The sequence below is a fragment of the Candida metapsilosis genome (assembly GCF_017655625.1).
Source record: "Candida metapsilosis strain BP57 chromosome Unknown scaffold3, whole genome shotgun sequence".
NCBI lineage: Eukaryota > Fungi > Ascomycota > Pichiomycetes > Serinales > Debaryomycetaceae > Lodderomyces > Lodderomyces metapsilosis.
Genome location: NW_027138161.1, coordinates 698,901 through 716,756, shown reverse-complemented (window position 1 = coordinate 716,756; position 17,856 = coordinate 698,901). Strand labels below are relative to the sequence as shown.

Genomic DNA, 17,856 nt, shown 5'->3' with positions numbered 1-17,856 from the left:
CAACTACAACCAATGAGAAGTTTGAACGAAGAATCATCCAAATGGAGAGGCAGAAGTGAATTCCCATAGTGGGTAAACCAGCTTCTGTCCCATTTTTTTTGCTATACTCCTTTGACTCAGTTAGACACAGCTTTGAAAACAAAAATCATTAGTCCCAATCTTCAACACTTGTTAAACCAATGAGAAACCTCCATCACGATACAATTTACTAGAAGGAAGTTGCGTATTTGCAAAGCTCTATTGTCAAGCTTTTATAGAAAGTTGCCTTTTTTTGTTTGAACAGAAGCGTTGAGTGGAACTGAGACCGAATTAAATAAATACCAAGCGGTCATGAGTCTGTTAAATCTATTGGGTGTTGAAATATCGCTCAAATAACCTCCTTAGAGCTTCATTGAACAACCGCAAAGTCATAAGCTCAAAGAAAGAGAGATTTGCTGATACGTGAGTAAAGATCTCCTTGACCTGTCATTGCAGCTAATATGATACCACCGCATCAGCTCACTTAGGTGGAATTACAAAGGCGGGTACTCAGCCAGAGAGCTTCTCTTGGATCCACATTTTGCAATATAATAACCACATTTTGCATCCATTGTATAATTGTGTACTTTGATTTCCTAAAGGGAGGTAAAAAAGTGTGGCTCAAAAAGAAATGCCACGCATTGTAACCATTCCGGTCCGGCTCTTTTAAACAATATATAAGGAAGCTCAAAATCTCCTTTTCATCAAGTCTATTGCTTAATACAGTTTACCACTATTGCTCCTAATGACTGAAAAATCGATTGCCATAATTGGTGCTGGACCAGGTGGATTAGCTGCGTTATACGAGTTTTTGCACACAAACAAAGACGGCAGTTCAACATTAACTGATGCTACAAAAACCTACAAGGATATTCCTAAACCAACAGATAGAGCATTTTCAAAAATTGTCGCTTTTGAACTGAAGGATAAAGCAGGTGGTATTTGGGCTCCAGCTACTCCTGAGGCTGATTTGCCAGTCCCACCACAACATTTGTTCCATAAAGTCAATGATCCATTCGTTATTAAACCTGCTAATGAAGTTCCAGAGAATGTGGGAAATGCAACTTTGGATAAACCTATCGTTGTTGATAATGGATCAAAGTATTCGGATAAGGTAGGAGGTAAGTCACATTATGGTGCTTTGATAAATGAATTGGAATGGAGCAGATCGGGAATTTTCCCATTTTTGTTTACTAATATCGCTGCTCGATTCACTAGGTATTCTTATCTTCCACATGAAGAAAAGTATCAAGATGAAACTAGAAAGATATATCCATTTTTAACTCATCAGGAACTTTCACAAAGATTTGTCGACTTTATCAATGATAATGAGTTGGATAAGCATATTCGATTGAATACATCTGTTGAAAAAGTGGAAAAGAGCGGAGATAAATGGGTAGTCACTGTTCGAAAAAAGCAAGGCGATCAAAGCCATTGGTATAGTGAATCTTTCGATTACGTTGTTGTCGCTAATGGTCACTATACAGTACCTTATTTCCCCCACATTGAAGGTTTGGCTGAATACAATGCCAAGTATCCTACCCGATTAAGCCATGTCAAGTCATTCAGGGACCTAGACGAGTTCAAAGATAAACAAGTCTTGGTCATTGGTGGAAGTATTTCGACGGTAAACGTCTTGCAATACTTGGTCCCCATTGCTAAATCGGTAACCAATTCCAAAAGGGGACCGCATGGGGTGTTTCCATATATCAATGAAGCGTTAATTTCAGAAGGTATTGAACCAAAAGGAACTATTGAGTACATTGATGCAGAAACGGGTGAGTTTCATTTCACTGATGGATCAATTGGTAAATATGATAAAGTTGTGTTTTCTACAGGTTACCACTACCATTTCCCATTTTTCCCGCAAAGAGATCGTTTCAAATTGGTCAATCCAGGTAATTTGAGTAGAGTAAGTGGATTATTCCTCAACACATATGACCAAGAGGACCCTACACTCGGAACAGTGGGTATCACAGTCTCACATCTCAACTTCCATACAATCGAAGCTAGTGCAGCAGCATTAGCTGGTGTCTGGTCTGGTGCTAAAACTTTACCCCCCTTGGAAACCCAACAAGCATGGGAAAAGAACCTAGTTGATGAAGTTGGTGATTCTTTATTTTTCCACTACTATGATCATTATAAAGCTAAGGATTTCGTTGATGCTGTTGCTCCGTTTTTTCCTAAGGGAAGATACAACCCAGTTGAAATTGATGGGGCGTATGTGGATGAAATTGATAAAGGTGCTGAGGTGTTGGAGAAGTTGTTTTATGGATTGAAGGAAGGTAAGGTTAGGATTGAGGAGACTAATCCGTCCTTCAAGGTGACTAGTGATGACAAGAAAGCACCAACTGTTAATATTACTGTTGAGGAAGCTGGACTGGTTACTGCGTAGGAGGGACTTGATAGGATTGTATAGATTTGAATTTTAGATGTTTTGTTAGTTTTCATCTCTACATCCATCTTCTCTCACACAGACAAAGCCCATCATGAATAAAACACCTTTATAAATACAAGCTAAAAATACATATACTAACAACCAGTCAAACTATTCTTTGGGAAGGGATACCCAGCATCAACAAAACTCGTCAAGTTGAAATTCTCATAAATGTTCAAATGCTCCTGAATGTAATCATAAGTTGGATAATCAGCAGGATCACAACCAACATTAATGGCATCTCCTGGCTGGTACACCCTCACATAATCAATTCTAAACGTAGATGGGAATATGATTCCTCCCCAATCGATGTATGCCCAATTGTTGGAAACACCCAAGTTCATGATAAGAGACATGGGCTCTTTTGATATTGGACGCCATCCGATATTTCCATTGGGATGAAGCGCAGTCGAATATACAGTCAATGTTGGATCTCTTCCCACATACCATCTCAAATATCCATTAGAATCATCATTAAGATACTCGTAGCCATATCGTTGGAACTGGTGTTCATATCCATCACCACGTTCATACCATGTTCGATTTAAAGTTGTTGTTGCTGAAAATGCCTGTTGGAAAGGACCACCCGCATATGTATTCATTGTAGTTATTGAATAGTTGTTAATTTCAATGAAATCGTAGTCTGGCATGTACCAAATATCCATAGGTGCCAATTGTAATGATTGTGATGCTACACCATTATTTGGTTTAATGTGGTTGTTGTCAACCATAATTTCTGCTTCAACAAGATCAATTTCGGGAGCACCTCTTCCTGTACCTCTATTTGGATGTGATTCTCCTGGACAGGTACATTTGTTCAATCTTTGTCCTGGCAAGTATGAAATTCCATCGGGAGAGGATTGATTCGGAGTGATGCCCGCATCACATGTATCATAAGAGTATGGCCAAACCCCCTCAGTAGAAGCCAAATATCCAGGACGTCCAAGGTTGCCCATTGTCCATAAACCGGGCCATAAACCAGAAACTGATCCATAATTGGGTAATCTGGCTGAGATTTCAATACGTCCTTGAGTAAAGCACATTTTATTCCATGATTGAACCATACCTGAGCGGTAGAACAAGTTATGGTTCTTAAAAGCATCCATGCGTAGTTCCAATGTACCATTTGCTGTTGTGACTGCATCTGGGTCATACCATTCAAGATCCTTCGTGGCATCATAATGTAAATCAGGTGCTGTAAAAAACTGATCATCACCTTCGTAAAAAGTTCTGCCTTCAGCATTGAACTCATCTGAAAACACCAATTGCCATTTGTCACCACTTTTTGACTCCAAAGTTAATGCATCTTGTGGTGTGTCAGGATCAATCAAGCTCTGACGTATAGCACTCAATTGAGGATATGAATAATGAGTCAAAATTTCATATGATTGTGGTGGACCATGTTCTGTTACACCAGAGTATGTCAATGCTGGTAAAATAACGAAAACAGCAACTGCAGCAGCAAGAAGAAATAGGAACCCAAAAAGCCCCCAATATGATCGACGATCACCTTGTTTTAAGTCGTACCAAAACCGATTCTTTTCATACTCAGCATCCTTAACTGGATTCGGATTGTGCAAATCGTCATCTGGTTCTTTTTCTTCTATACTGAGTGGGAATGCAGAAGCTGGGAATCCACCAAAGGGACTAAACTCGGTGAATTTATATGAAGCGGGAAGCTTTGCGTCTGATGCATGAGAAAAGGAAGATAATTGAGATTCGTGATGTAGATGATCAGCCAATGCTTCTGCACCTCCTGAACCTTGCGGTAGTTGCAGTTGTGATCTTGACAGTGTTAATGAATTTGCTTCTGAATCTCGTATAATTGGATATCGATCATATGCAGGAGGTTGGTTTATCGACAAGTTTTCGTTTCGTATTGGGTTATGTAGATATTTGCCATTTGTTCCTGGTCTTGTTGCTATTCCCAGCCTGGGTACCATGGATGAGGATGATGAGGAGGAATGAGCATAATTTAGTGAATTATCACTATATTCTCCTCCATGAACAACAAAAGGTCTTCCATATTGATCGTGTGTTTGTTGGTTATTTGAATAACTCAGCAGTACTTCAAAAGGCAGTCCACTTATAGGAGAAACATCAAATGGATCAATGGGTATATCTTGTGAATTATTGCTGCTACTATTGCCATTATTTTCTTCTTCATGTATAGTGGGTCTAGTAGTGGTAAACTCTCCTCTTGTTAGATCTCGTGCTCTTTGATAAGACATGGTAGTAGTAAAATATTATTATTCTTTATTTACACTTTGTAATATTTCTGTTGCAAAGTTGTTATTTTCTTGTCCAACAAAAAGAAAAACGAAGGGAAAACAAAACGAAATATTGGTGATATTTAAGGAGATCTTTTGTAGTAATAATACTGTAAGGTTAGGTGTGTGGTTTTTAACTTAGTGTTAAACAGTTGGTTATTAGTTGGTATTAAGTTTGATTGTCTGTTGAGTTGTTATATAAATATGTATATAGCAACCAAAAACTAAGGATTGAGGGTTTTATTTATTATTTTTATTTATTTATTATATTGTATTAAGTTATTATGTTGTATTAAGTTATTATGTTGTATTATGTTGTAGTGCATTGTTTTCAATTGTTCCTTATTAGTACTAAATTTAGACAAATATAGTAATACATCTTATATACAGTACACTACAGTAAATATATATACCAAATATCAAATATCAAAAAAGACATAACTCAACATAAAATAACATAACATAGACATATATACATACTAAATAGCAAGCTTACTACTTTCCACAGTTGACACAACATCTTTCTTAAGAGTAACTACTTTCATGATTTTAATTTCTGTGTACCCCTGAAATTGCATAATATTATTATATTTTAGTAACCATTGTTTTTTTTTCTAATAAAGACAATAAACAATATAATCTTTTCTTTGTTTCTTCTATATCGTGGGCTGTGTTGAAAAGCCAGCATCGCCTCCTTATCTTTTAAAAATGTATTACTCATTAAATACTCCACATACTGCCTTTTCACAAAAGACATTGTCTTACGCCTCTCATTTTCGCACCACTCTCGCCCAAAGATTTTTGCACCACTCTCTCCCCAAGAATTTTGTTGTCGCAAAAATAAATTCCCTCGCAATTGAGATTTTGCACAATTATTTTTTATTTATTGCGTAGAGAAGTCAATTTACTTGTGTTCCTCTGAGATCTTATTCACTTACAAAAATAGAACTGAGCTTTAGTTAATTAGTTTCTTCTCTAATCCTTGAATTAAAATTTTTAAATGAATTTCTCCTTTCTGTTTTTGGTATGTAAGTTAAGTATTTGGCATCAAATTGGTGCAAAAATTGTAGCAGTTATATTCTTACTGAATTCCAGTTCAGAAACAAGATACCATGATTTTTAAAAATTAATTGCTAGTAACTTATAACCCTCGAAAGTAGTAACAAACAGACCTGACCATTACTCCCAATGTTTTGAAAGTAGTGGCAAAAATCTGTTTCTCAAGATTAACTCTTTTGAATGATGACTCTACTACATAAACAGTTTTCCAGCTACAGTATATAATGAACCACCCTCCTAGAATGTAGCCTGACTCAAACTAAACACACTATCGATCAATACCAAGAGATTTCTCTAGAAAGACCTTTGTTTGGTCTCAAAAAAAACATACACCAATCACGTGAAATTCACGTTACTTGACAAAATTTGATCTTCAAAAATCCATCTTTTCGACGCGTCTTTTCAAACTTCCTTCAACACACCAAAACTGAATATGTCACAAGTCGCTTCAGGACACGCCGAAGCATCAAATTCGGATAATTATCTTCCCAAAAACCTATCATTACCATTATATGTCCCATTAAATCGTAGCTTCCATCGTGATTTTGAAAAACTTTTCCGTGCTAGTAACAATAATAATGACATGACAACACCAGCAATCAATCAACATCGGTTAACCGCCAAGAACTACATAAACTATATTCTTGAAAATGATTCATTAGAATTTGATGAACTGACACTTAATAATTTCGCTATTGGGTACAAACAAATATTAGAATCACGATGTAATTTAAAGAAATTTGAATCTATTGGTGCTGATCCTAGAATTACTGATTATTTAAACACTTCACAACCATTGACTTTGGATACACTTGACTTGTATCATTCTATGGATAAACCAAAATATGAAGAGATTTTATCGGAACTGCACAACCTATCATCTAAATCTGAAGTACAAGCCCATTTGAAATCAGATGAGTTTTATCAATTATTGAGAAGTATAACCTATGTGCTTAAACATCCAGAGGAGTCAGTCCCCGATGAAATAACTGGTGAAGATGACGATGAAGAAGAAGAAGATGGAGATGATTTGGGAATCAGTGGTGGAAAAGTATCTTTGAAAGATCCACTTACGTTAAATCCATTTGTTGATCCAGTGGTTGCTCCATGTGCTCATACTTTTGAATCACTGAGTATACGTCAACAACTTCAACAACATGCTTCTGGTGTGATGGAGTGTCCTATTGGTGGATGTGATTGTCTGTTGCTGATGAGTAATTTGAAACCGGATATTTTGATGAGAATACGAGTAAAAAGTGCAAGTAAACAACAAAAAGCGGATGATGATTTGGATATTGTTCATTAGGGGATAACTAATGTATAGTTAACTTATTTACTAATGAAAATTTGTGCAACTGCTTTCCAAGAATGATTAATATTACATGTGCAACTTGTGAAACGCCTTGCTATACACTATCAAAACAGCAACGACAACTCCCTGTGATCGCTTTACACCCTACATATGCGTGCTCGATAATCTTCACCGTATATGCTTTACACGCCCCGTAAATTTTCACCGTATTCGGAATGCACAGTTTCTTAAATAAGACGCCTCAGTTTTGAAACAATAACGTATCGCTTATATATATATAGCTCGTTACGAAACAAGTAGTAAAGCCTCTTTCACGCAAGATCGACATGTAGATCCTTTAAGAAAAAGCCAACTTTTTGAGGCGTTTCTTTCCTAACCTCGTGTCTCGTAAGTAATCATTTACCCAACAGAAAAAGATTACCGGTTGGTGACGAAAGGAGCACGTTTGTTGGTGGAAATGCCATCACACAAAAGGTTTGTATTATGGAGCCACTCCCAAAATGGCCAAAAGGTGCCCAAATGCGGAAAGTGGTCTATTTTCTAAACCCACAGCCACTCTTTTGTTGAAAGAAGGTCAGATACAGTAACCCTGCTTTAGTTACATGTGGTCTGGAATAATCGAAAAGCTTGCCAGTTTCTGTTACTTTCGATTACCAAGCTACAGCTACAGTTTTGATTGCAGTATCTCCTTGCTGTTCCATGAACTATATCGAATGTCTACCTTTCCTCTACCACACTTTTCAAATACAATTCCAAGAGCTACCCTTCTTTTTCCGAATATTGCTTCCAGAAATGAGCTTCCCCTTTTTGTGGTAAATTAGAGGGTCCCCAAAAAGGGTAAAACGAGGCAGGAGTCTGCAGATGAAATTTGTGGAAATTTACAAAACACACACGCTCTAAATCTTAAAAGCATTTTTTTTTTGTGTTTCTGCACTTGCTGCATTAACTCCGAATCAGATAAAGTTAAAACCGATTTCAAAACCAAGGTGTTTGTTCAAGTGTAACAGCTACAACAACAAATACCGAATTGTTATAATAGTAGACCGTCATTCTTTCTACACCAGTCTGTTCTGCTTTCATTTTCAAAAATCGGGTGTAGAACTATTGTTAAATTGGGACAAGCAATCTACATTGTTTCAAACTTAGGCGAGCTTTGCTTTTGACGAGTGGTTATAATTTTTTCTTAGTCTAAAAATTTTAGAACAAACGTTAAGGGAAGCAAAGGTTTTTCCACTATTTTCTTGTCCAAATTTCATAATTTTGTGTAAATAATACAACGACAACAGCAACAACCGCAAACCGTAGTTAGATGAAGGTATTACATTTGAGTTGTTTGCATGCATATAGGAGATAAAAAAAAAAAGTTGATCTCACAGACTGATGCCTAAATTAGGCAATGCATCTCTAATGAGCATCGTATTTAAGCTTTGAATGAAAGTTTAATCTTCACATGAAATTTTATAATACGAAAAAAAAAAAGCATACGTACAGTCCCTTCGTTACAAGTACAACAACAAGAAGAGCAATTCAAGAAATACGAACATTGATCAATGTCTGTGAAGAATGCAATGTATCGAACGTCATTTTATCTTCCATTACACAAAGAACCACAATAGCCGAAAATAAAATGTACTGTATGTATGCACAAAGAAAAAAATAAAAATAAAAAGACATACCAACATGAAATTCCTATAAAATGAGTATTGATTACCAAAAAAACAAAAAAACACGACTAAAGAGAGTATTACTAATAACCACACACAAAGGTATTTAACTTTCTCGGATTTACCATGGACGAAACTGGTTTATGTGCGAGCACGCCTCGTTCATAATTTCTACCCAACGAAATTATTCTAGAAAGATAATCCCCCTATATCCGTAACCAAAACAACCACAATGCCTCTGATAAAAGCTTAAGTCTTCTTCTCTTCTTAATTTTCTCTTTAGATTTCCACAAAACAGTTTCCCCATGGAGTAATTAATAATCAACTGCTGCTCACACCGCCTCTACATCAATCTCATAAACTTTAAATACTCCCCTCTTTCCCAGATAAGGTTTACAAACTTGCCAATTTTGGTTAACCTATATTTTTTTTTTACAAACTAAACTTAATTCTCATTCATCCTTGATTTAGACCCTGCCTAAGTAATTATTTAATTATTTTCCGCAACTCTACCCTGTCTTTTGAAACACAAAATAATACTCGCTAGAAAATAACTTCTTTCTCTTTTCTCTTTTTTTTTTTGTGGTAAATTAGGCTAATACTTGGCGGGCAAAGAAGGCGGTACCAGACAGGGTGACGACAACCTGAAATTCGGCATGGCAAGAAAGTTCACCCCAGTGCGCGCGAAAAGGTTGGACTTGAAGGCAGTTTTGACTGCTGCTGACATTCCCATTTCCGTGAACCAGCTCTTTTTGTTTCCGCATTTCATCTTTATAGAACAATGTGATCCTTGTCCAGCTAGCGCAATTGTCGTTTTGCTCGTAAGCGCATACCGCAAATCTTTGGAATTTCAAAGTTCTATTGTTTGTTCCAGATATTACTGTCCCCAAGGATTCAGATTACACAAAAAAAACGTACCAAAAAATTTCTACTTTAAGCGACCTTGTAGACGATTACGTATACACACGCTTCCAAGAAACTGAGGCAGTCTTTTACAATACAAAGAAACAATTGCAAACTCCTTCACCTGTGGATACTTCATAGACCGCTTTACTATTCTACCAAACATCCTTTTGGTGGGTAAAAGCCCTGTGCGTGTTTTGTTTGTAAGTTGGTCATTTCCAAAGCCTCCTAATTACACCCAAAACAACTGTATTCCAAGCGTTACGGGTCTCTTTTTAACAACGGGAGGTGAAATATAATATTTCAAATCACAAAATGGGAAATGGAATTTCATATTTTTTTTAGTTTTACGGAGTTAAGAGACTTTCGCAGCCAACACATACAAAATTTTAGAAACAATACATTTTCATTGGCAATGGGGTTTTACAAAACAAGAAGGTATGGAATTGGACACAGAACGTATATCTCCTTTGCCCGTGTAGTCATAACATTGTCGTCGTCTCTTGAAAACTTTTTCTTATAAATAGATGTAGATTCGGCCATTTCTCAATTAAAAATTTCACTCCCTTGCATCATCACAACAACTACAAACCCAATGGCTAAACATTTGTCAATCGTGGCTATATATTTTGCCCTTGCACTCACAGCCATCACTCAAGCTGCTGAAATTACCAACGTTTTCCAAAGCTTTGATAGTTTAATTTGGGAAAATGGAGCCAATTATCGTTACAGAACACCTTCAGCACCAAGTTGGATTGCAACCTTGTCATGGAAAATCTTGGGCTCAAACGTCCATGCTGGTGACACATTCACCTTGAACATGCCTTGTGTATTCAAGTTCACTACCACTCAACAAAGTGTTGATTTAGATGTTGGTAGTACCGTTTATGCTACTTGTCAATTCTTGCCTGGTGATTTAGTTGTTCCATATTCTCAATTGAAGTGTACTGCTAGTAACAACGTTAAAGCTAGTACTGATGCTACTGGTACTGTGAGATTCCCACTTACTTTCAACGTTGGAGGTTCTGGTGGATCAGTTGATTTGGAAAACTCCAAGTGTTTCACCCCAGGTACCAATGATGTGACATTTACTGATGGAGACAAGAATTTGACCACAACTGCAAACTTTGAAGGTGGTACCAATACAAACTTGTTGATTCCATATGATGACATTGTTTTCAACGATCGTGTGGTTCCATCATTGAACAAAGATCAATTGTACTTGTTAGGAGGTACTTGTCCAAATGGATATAGAAGTGGTACTTTGGGAATCACACTCAACAGTGGAGGTACACTTGATTGTTCAACCATCCATTCAGCTATAACCAATCAATTGAATGCTTGGTATCTCCCAGAGGTTGCAGAAGCTATCAGTGCTTCTTCAAGTTGTAATGGACGCTCTTACACAATCAACTACGGTGCTATACCTGCTGGATTCAGACCATTTATCGATATTTTAGTTTCTCGTCCAACTGGACAGCAATTGAGGACAACTTACACAAACAGATATCAATGCGCAGGCGAATTATTTCCTCGCGATAAGTCAAGACTGGTAACTTGGGGAGCATACAACAATAACGAAGCTGGTGCAAATGGTAATGAAGTTGTCGTCACTACATCAACATGGCTTGGATCAACTACTGCTGTAACTACCTTACCTTTCAATACTGAACCGGGAAATACCAAGACAATTGTTGTTGAAGTACCAATCCCAACTACTACTGTTACTTCAAGTTATACTGGTGTCTCAACATGGACTACTACCATCACTGCCACTCCGGGAGAAACTGCAACTGTGATTGAATGGGATCCAATCAACTCTCCAAGTTCATCAGAGCCACCATCTAGTTCAGAACCACCTTCAAGTTCAGAACCACCATCTAGTTCAGAACCACCAAGCTCATCCGAACCTCCATCAAGTTCCGAACCACCATCTAGTTCCGAACCACCATCTAGTTCCGAACCACCAAGTTCATCTGAACCACCATCTAGTTCATCTGAACCACCATCTAGTTCATCTGAACCACCATCTAGTTCCGAACCACCAAGTTCATCTGAACCACCATCTAGTTCATCTGAACCACCATCTAGTTCATCTGAACCACCATCTAGTTCATCTGAACCACCATCTAGTTCATCTGAACCACCATCTAGTTCATCTGAACCACCATCTAGTTCATCTGAACCACCATCTAGTTCATCTGAACCACCTTCAAGTTCAGAACCACCTTCAAGCTCAGAACCACCATCAAGTTCAGAACCACCAAGCTCATCCGAACCTCCATCAAGTTCAGAACCACCAAGTTCATCTGAACCTCCATCAAGTTCGGAACCACCAAGTTCATCAGAGCCACCATCTAGTTCAGAACCACCTTCAAGTTCAGAGCCACCTTCAAGTTCAGAACCACCAAGTTCATCTGAACCACCTTCAAGTTCAGAACCACCAAGTTCATCTGAACCACCTTCAAGTTCAGAGCCACCATCAAGTTCAGAACCACCTTCAAGTTCAGAACCACCAAGTTCATCTGAACCACCTTCAAGTTCAGAGCCACCATCAAGTTCAGAACCACCAAGTTCATCTGAACCACCATCAAGTTCAGAACCACCAAGTTCATCTGAACCTCCTTCAAGTTCAGAACCACCTTCAAGCTCAGAACCACCATCAAGTTCAGAACCACCAAGTTCATCCGAGCCACCGAGCTCATCAGAACCACCTTCAAGTTCAGAACCAATTTCAAGCTCTTCAGCTACTGACTTGCTGTCCCTGAGTCAAGTATCATCCGATGATTTTTCTTCCTCCTCAATAACACCACCCTATCAAAACAGTACCAGCCCTTCAAATCCATCTTCAGGCCCAGGTACTTCAGAATCTACAACTACTCCTTCAAGTGTCCCAACCACAGAATCTACTACTACTACATCTTCTTCTAGTGAATCATTAACTTCGTCGACACAATCTGGAACAACCAGTAGTGGCAACGGTAACGGAGGTCAGGATACTACTGTGACCACACCAACTGATAATGGTAACGGTAACGGAGGTCAAGATACTACTGTGACCACACCAACTGATAATGGTAACGGTAACGGAGGTCAAGATACTACTGTGACCACACCAACTGATAATGGTAACGGAAACGGAGGTCAGGATACTACTGTGACCACACCAACTGATAATGGCAACGGTAACGGAGGTCAAGGTACGACAGAAAGTGCACCAACCACTTCCTCTGCTACACCAGGTGGAAACGGTGGAAATGGAAATGGAAGTGGTGGAAACGGATCAGGTGATGGATCAGGCAATGGAAATGGAAATGGTTCAGGTAACGGTTCAGGGAACGGTCCAGACAATGGAAATGGTTCAGGTAATGGATCAGGAAATGGATCAGGAAACGGTTCGGGTAATGGATCAGGAAACGGTTCAGACAACGGAAACGGATCAGGTAATGGATCAGGAAACGGTTCAGACAACGGCAACGGATCGAGTAATGGATCAGGAAATGGATCAGGCAATGGATCAGGAAATGGTCCAGACAATGGAAACGGATCGGGTAATGGATCAGGCAATGGATCGAGTAATGGATCAGGCAATGGATCGGGTAATGGATCAGACAATGGATCGGGTAATGGATCAGGCAATGGAAATGGAAATGGTTCAGGTAACGGTTCAGGAAACGGTTCGGGTAATGGATCAGGAAACGGTCCAGACAATGGAAACGGATCGGGTAATGGATCAGGAAACGGTTCAGGAGAAACGTTGATCCAATCTACCACAACCAACGTCAATACTCCAATAATTTCAAGCTACGACGGTAGCGGATCCACCCAAGGAGTGTCTACAATATTAGCTGGTCTTTTCATCATTGTCTCTATCTTGTTTTAAAGAGGCAGTATTTTTAAAAGATTGGAACTTCATTTGGAGTCCATTTTCAACTAACTCCATTGTATTTTAAAGTATTCTATTTTGTGAGATTGGGGCAGAGTTTCCAAAGTTTTCGGTTTCGGTAATTTTCATTTATTTAACAATTTCGGTGGACACTTCAATTGGAACGTGTTGTATGTTTTGTCTTATATTTCGGTTTTACATTCATAATTTAGCTATGTAGTCAGAAATAGAAAGTATTGATTTTTTTGATACAGCTCTAATCGTAACTCTGAATGCGGAACGACTAGATTGCGGTTTGAAAGCATATTATTTGCCTTTTCAAAACTAATAACCAGTAGTTTTCTTGGCCGCTGAAACGCGGAGCATTGAAACTCTTCTCTTTTTCATACCCCCTCCATCGCCACAACTTTATTGAATTTGAATGCTGTCTGCACCAAGTGCAAAAGTATCAAACTTGTTTTTTACATTTTTACGACTTGATACATCCATTGTTCTTTTTTTTTTAGTCAACTCAATTGACTAAAAGCAAATAAATCAGGTGATTTATTTAGTCCGTTGTTTCTATCCTACAAAGCGGTTACCAATATGGTTATGAACCAATTGGACAGCGGGGTTAAAGAAATAAACTTTGTAAGTTGTCCTAAATAAGCAGTTTAATGAAGCTAACAAACTCACAAATTTCAATTTCAATCCAATATGGAAGAAGTCCAACTGGGATTGCCTTATTCCGGTAAGGATTGTATAAGCAAGTACTTTTCTTATTACGCTCTATCCATAACGTTCACCGTCTAAAGGCAACGTTTTATTATGCACATTGCCTATTTTTAAATGCTTTTCATTGTTGTTGATTTGTATGAAATTGTGCGGTTTAGACTAAAAAAAAAAGAAGAAAAAGGAAAAAGATGAAATTGCAACGGATAAATTACAATACAATACCATTTAGTTTAGTTTAGTTTAGTTTGGTTAGATAGATAGATATATTAATATTAATATTAGCGAAATTAATAGCATGTTTTTTTTTTTGAAAAGAAAATTTATTCCCTTAACCGGTAAAGATTGAAAAAAAAAACAAAAGGTTAAATTGGTATTTGCCTCGAGGTTGGCTCCTGTTCATAATATCATTTTGCAAAGGTGAATCATATATTTTGATTTGTAATATGTGACTAAATGAAATTTAAGAATTTAAATTGGTTACAAACTAAAGAAATGAAAAACTTTTTCGTTTATGATCGCACATTAAACCAACTAGTCATGCGAAGGAAGAGCACTAAGCTTCCTCCATGACTCAAAGTCAAGCTTTACTATAACAGAAGCGCTTTCTTGGCTTCTTTATGGAAGGCGTCTGCGAGGAATCTCCTTGTATTTCAGGTTACAGAGTGCACATTGCATGATGCATAATAATTGTCGAGATCTTTTTCTACTACCGCTGATCCTAGAAAAAACTTTCTTTGGCAAACACAAAAAATAATCAGCAGAAAGCAATGCTACACAAAGCCAATTACGGTGAAGGCTATTTTGAACATCACTTAACCGAAGAATTGCTGACTAGAGGCGTATACAATAAATGATTTTGTACACAATATTTCAGGCGTTTGTTTAAAATGAAAAAAATGAATGAATGAATGAATGAGAAATGACTAAAAAAATGTACCAAAGGGGGGTGGCTACGATTAATAGACAATAGAGCAATTGTTTAGAGGAAGCATATTTCGAAAAACGTATTTTCTCTCGTAAACTACAATAATGGAATATGTCACTCATCTCTGACATATATCATATCTAATTCAACTTTCAGTGGAAGGTATGACGTAGTCGATAAGAAATATCTATTTTCCATTTTTCCGTTTTTCCATTTCCTTTGTTTCTTCCGTAGAGCCCACAAACGCAAAGACTTTTTGGCCAATGAATGAAGTCTGTTTCTATTTCTATTTTGTTTCTTTTTTGGCAAGTGTTTGTTTTGTGATCTTTCGAAGGGCCCCAAAAATAGTAACCATTATTGGGAATTCTTGGCAAATAAAAGTTATTGAAGAAAAACAAACTAAGTATTCTTATGTTTATGCAAATGTAGGACTAATTCAACAAGAACAGAAAGTGTATCCTCCCCTCTCCCCCTGCTTAAGAAACTTTAAAATTTTAACTAACAACTGAAAAGGAGAAAAGGAGCAAAAAAAAGAAAAAAAAAAAAAAAATAAAGTTAAAAATTGGGAAGACGATGCGGCAGCAAAGAAATGGAAATCTTTGGAGAGATGGTGGTGTAGAAGTCGATCTACACCATAGGGACAAACATATATGGCTATGCTAGTAGATGTGGCTATGTGATTGGTACAGGTGCCATGTTTCATGTTTGGATTCAGTTTATTTCTTTTTCTTTTTCTTTTTTGTGTGTGTTTGCAATATATATATATATATAAAAACCGGAAATATAACCCAATTTATCAACAAAGAGAGAAGAAGAAGAGCAACACACACACAAAGAACAAAGAACAAAGTAAGTTTTACGGGGAGTCTATCAATTCTTTCCGAAGTGAAAAAAAAAAAAACAAGACTATCTTCCATATAGTACAATTGAAATTTACACATATTCACTCACTCACTCACTCACTAACTGAATTTGCTAAACTCCGCATATTCTTTTTATCTATGAAAAAATTATATTATATTTCAAAAATGTTTACTTTTTATTATTATTATGCACAACCCTGCCTCATTAGAAAAAAGCAAAAGATAAACAAATTTAATTGAATGTGACAATTTGCTTTTACAAACAATGAAAGGATGGCTTCTGCATATGTATTTGAAGAAAAGGCGTTCTCTTTCATAGTTTTGTGCATCTCGGTACAACGACGACTAAATTTTTCATATGACTACAAAAAAAAGTAAAATGAAATTTGACCCTATTACCCATTAGATGAAGTTTAAGCTTTTTCACTTCTACGATTTTGTGGCATGCTTCCATATATGATATAGAAAAGACTGGTAGAAGCGAAAACGGCGGAAACCGTTGTAGATCTTTGAGTAGTACATGTGTATCAAACTCCATGCTACTTGAATAATATCATAAACCTTATCCAGTGTCAACAGAAAACAAAACAAAACAAAACAATTGCTTTATTCAATTTCATTTGAGCCATACACACACACACTCACACAATGAAATTTTCCATATGGGGTTTGTGAAAGGGTTATGATACCAAGAGATAATTTTATAATACTGTTTTTCAAAATATGCCGATGGAATGTTGACGATTTTAGAAAGGAATTAGTGCATAGTCGCTTAAAATCACTTGACTGCATATACCTATTTTTTTGGGTAGCACAATATCCTCTCCGCTGAGTTCATAACCCTGTCTCCCCTCTTTACCCTTTTTCACCCCCTATTCTCCGATGGAAGACGAGTGCAGCTCCCCACAGGGTCACTCAATGCTCAAGCACCTTGCCTCTTTTCTGTTCCCAATTGCCATGCCGAATTGCGTAGCAATGAGAAAAGAATCAACTCTGTGGAATGTTCTAAGCCAACTCAGAACATTGACAAAGGATGAGTATTGCAAATGTACTGTAATGGTTACGAACCCATCTTATCAGTATGCTTGATGAATTTCATGTTTGACGGAGCCATATTTTCGTTGCATGTGGTAACTCGAGAGACTGAATTCCAACTATTGTTGGTGTCTTATTGTATTAAGAACAAATTTTACACAATTACGATTACTGAGGTGCAATCAAACACGAGACATACGTCATACCTCAATACAATATCTATTTGGGATTTTATTCGGTTAAATGTATCTCCACAGTCATGGTTGAGTTTCTACTGTAAAAACATTCGCAGCTGATACAGGAGGGTCAATTGGAATTTTACAGTTTTTTTACGAACAAACGTTTGATATTTCATTTGCTATCAAATGTTGCATCGTATGATAAAATGCAACACTTGGTTTAAACTATTTCCACCTGAGTAGTATTCCTGCCTAGAAAATTCAGATTAGCTGGATTGCGTGGTACACACTACACTTACATAGTGCCTTGATGACGAAACCAACAAGCCAAATTACGCGGCAAAACGGAAGGATAATACATCTAAAAATTGTCACAAATTTCAAAGCAAGTGTAAAACATTAGAGACAAGAAAATAATTTGGAGAGAGCAAAAAGGGTTTATTGTTAGCTACTACTATTATTATTATTATTATTGTACTATGATTTATTTTTAGTCAATTGGTGCAAAACAAAGGAAAAAGCAAAAAGGGTCACAGCAACTGCACTTATCTTCGTACTTCTTGGAGTACTTCTTTCTACTCTATAAAGGAA

The 17,856-nt window shown here is 37.2% G+C and overlaps 4 protein-coding genes across 4 annotated transcripts; 3 read left to right on the top strand and 1 right to left on the bottom strand. All coding sequences in view use genetic code 12, as the record gives it.

Moving 5' to 3' along the window:
* Positions 1-763: 763 nt before the first annotated feature.
* Positions 764-2,413, top strand: I9W82_003107 (uncharacterized protein; the record flags this gene model as incomplete). The annotated part of the gene is made up of 1 exon (XM_067692037.1): positions 764-2,413. One exon carries the CDS (start codon positions 764-766, stop codon positions 2,411-2,413), a length of 1,650 nt encoding a protein of 549 aa, XP_067548456.1.
* A 137-nt stretch (positions 2,414-2,550) lies between these two features.
* Positions 2,551-4,686, bottom strand: I9W82_003106 (SKN1/KRE6 family beta-glucan synthesis-associated protein; the record flags this gene model as incomplete). The annotated part of the gene is made up of 1 exon (XM_067692036.1): positions 2,551-4,686. The coding sequence occupies one exon, from the start codon at positions 4,684-4,686 to the stop codon at positions 2,551-2,553; it is 2,136 nt and encodes a 711-aa protein (XP_067548455.1).
* Positions 4,687-6,217: 1,531 nt separating this feature from the next.
* MMS21 (SUMO ligase) lies at positions 6,218-7,090 on the top strand (the record flags this gene model as incomplete). The annotated part of the gene is made up of 1 exon (XM_067692035.1): positions 6,218-7,090. The coding sequence occupies one exon, from the start codon at positions 6,218-6,220 to the stop codon at positions 7,088-7,090; it is 873 nt and encodes a 290-aa protein (XP_067548454.1).
* A 3,168-nt stretch (positions 7,091-10,258) lies between these two features.
* On the top strand, positions 10,259-13,546 carry I9W82_003104 (uncharacterized protein; the record flags this gene model as incomplete). Its single annotated transcript, XM_067692034.1, has 1 exon — positions 10,259-13,546. One exon carries the CDS (start codon positions 10,259-10,261, stop codon positions 13,544-13,546), a length of 3,288 nt encoding a protein of 1,095 aa, XP_067548453.1.
* Positions 13,547-17,856: the final 4,310 nt, after the last annotated feature.